Below are 1,898 nucleotides of genomic sequence, written 5' to 3' on the forward strand. Positions count from 1 at the left end.
ATTTTAAGTCATGCTAAGGAGCAGTTGATTGTTATTATGTCTTCATATGTAAAACTACAGAATTCAAAGAGGGTGCACTTTATTTTCCCCATGACTGTATATATTTGAGCTTTATCTCCAAAACCCCAGGGGCTAGTAGCTTGGCTATGTTAAATGTTAGTTGAGATTTTCAGGGATGCAAAATTTTGTAGAAGGCAACAAAGCCCCACAGTCTTAAGCCCAGTTGATGCTCCCAACACTTTCCCTAAAGGTAACTCCAAATGTCCAAGGAGGTCTGTTCCTGCTTCCGAGTCACTTGTTCTCCCCACCCCCACCCCCACCATTCAATCCAGGTGTATTTAAAAGTCCAATGGGCCATTAACAATTCCTGCTCTTGCCTAGCTTTCCGGGAGTTTATGGCTTTATTGCCTTGGCTCATGGTCACCTGCACCGAACAATCTCTCACAGTCCATTTCACCTTAAGCGCGGTTTGCTCCCTGTGTCTTGACTCTCTCCCTCTCTCTCTCTCTCTCTCTCTCTCTCTCTCTCTCTCTCTCTCTCTCTCTCTCTCTCTCTCCCTGACACACACAGCTACTCAGCACTCAGTTTGGGAGCCCTCCGGTACGACTCAAGAAGTTGCTGAAGAATGGATAAGCAGGTAGGAAAGCAGTGATTAAAGGAAATGCCTTTGGCTCAGCCTGCCCTCTGATCCCGATGCTATGGAAGCGTGGGTGACATTGGTCTCTTTGGTTGTCTACGGGGTTACCATCCTCCTGGGACTTCCCTCCAATGTTCTGGCCCTCTATGTCTTCTGTTGCCGGGCCAAGGCTCGCCTGACCCCCAACCTCATCTACATGATGAACCTTTGCCTGTCGGACTTGGTCTTTGTCCTTTTCCTACCACTCAAGATGCTGGAGATAAGCAAGGTGAACTGGGTCAAGCCGGACTTTGTCTGTCCCCTTTACAACCTGATCCACTTTGGCACAATCTACACCAGTGCCTGCTTCCTGACTGTGGTCAGCGTGGGGCGCTTCCTAGGAGCTGCATATCCCATCCACTATCAGGCTTACAAAAAGCCGTGCTACTCGTGTCTGATCTCCTTGGGGATATGGAGTCTCGTCGGATTCCACGGGCTTCTCATCTTTGCCCTGGAGACCAACAGGGACATCCCATCCAGGCTCTTTGAGAGCAATGGCTCTTCTTGCTACAGCAACTTCAGCAAAGAGCAGCTGGCTGTGTTGGCACCTGTGAGGCTGGAGCTGTCCGTGGTCCTGTTCTTCCTCCCTTTGGTCATCACCTCTTTCTGCTATGCTGGCAGCATCCGCGTCCTGGTTGGGTCGCATCTCCACATGCGAAAGAAACGCCGTGCGGTGCGGGTGGCCACGGCCACGCTCTCCTTCTTTGTCCTCTGCTTTGGTCCTTACAATGTGTCCCACGTGGTGGGCTTCATTGTGATGGATAACGTCTGGTGGCGCAGTGTGGCTGTGTTGCCCAGTGTATGCAATGCTTTCCTGGACCCCTTCATCTTCTTCTTCCTCTCCTCCGCCATGGATGACGGGATCACCAAAGTATGGCACTCCATGATGGAGAAGTGTAATTCCATCCGGCTGAAGATTGCCTTGGCCCATGGGAAAGGAGATAGCAGCCAGGGAGCACTTGCCATTGCCTGAGTTGTGGGGCGTTCCTCCTGGAGCTCAAGCATCCGTGGCCTTCAAAACCTTAGGAGAAATGCAGCTTCAGTCTGGGACAGGACAGTACATTAGCCAGGATGTTGCCAATTCAGAAAGGCATTAGGAGAGCAAATGTTCTCAGCAGCCATGAACAGCAGCACAGATGAGGTGCACCAAACATGGGTGTAGCTTGTTTGAATGTCATCATTCTGATTGTTTGACGGTCTGAGTCAAAGAATTTTATCTTCA

General features: G+C 50.4%; 1 protein-coding gene across 1 annotated transcript; it reads left to right on the forward strand.

Moving 5' to 3' along the window:
• Positions 1–698: 698 nt before the first annotated feature.
• On the forward strand, positions 699–1,649 carry LOC117051997 (G-protein coupled receptor 42-like). The gene has a single exon (XM_033158724.1). It carries the CDS (start codon positions 699–701, stop codon positions 1,647–1,649), a length of 951 nt encoding a protein of 316 aa, XP_033014615.1.
• The last annotated feature ends 249 nt before the right edge of the window (positions 1,650–1,898 follow it).

This window comes from Lacerta agilis, chromosome 8, assembly GCF_009819535.1.
Source record: "Lacerta agilis isolate rLacAgi1 chromosome 8, rLacAgi1.pri, whole genome shotgun sequence".
NCBI lineage: Eukaryota > Metazoa > Chordata > Lepidosauria > Squamata > Lacertidae > Lacerta > Lacerta agilis.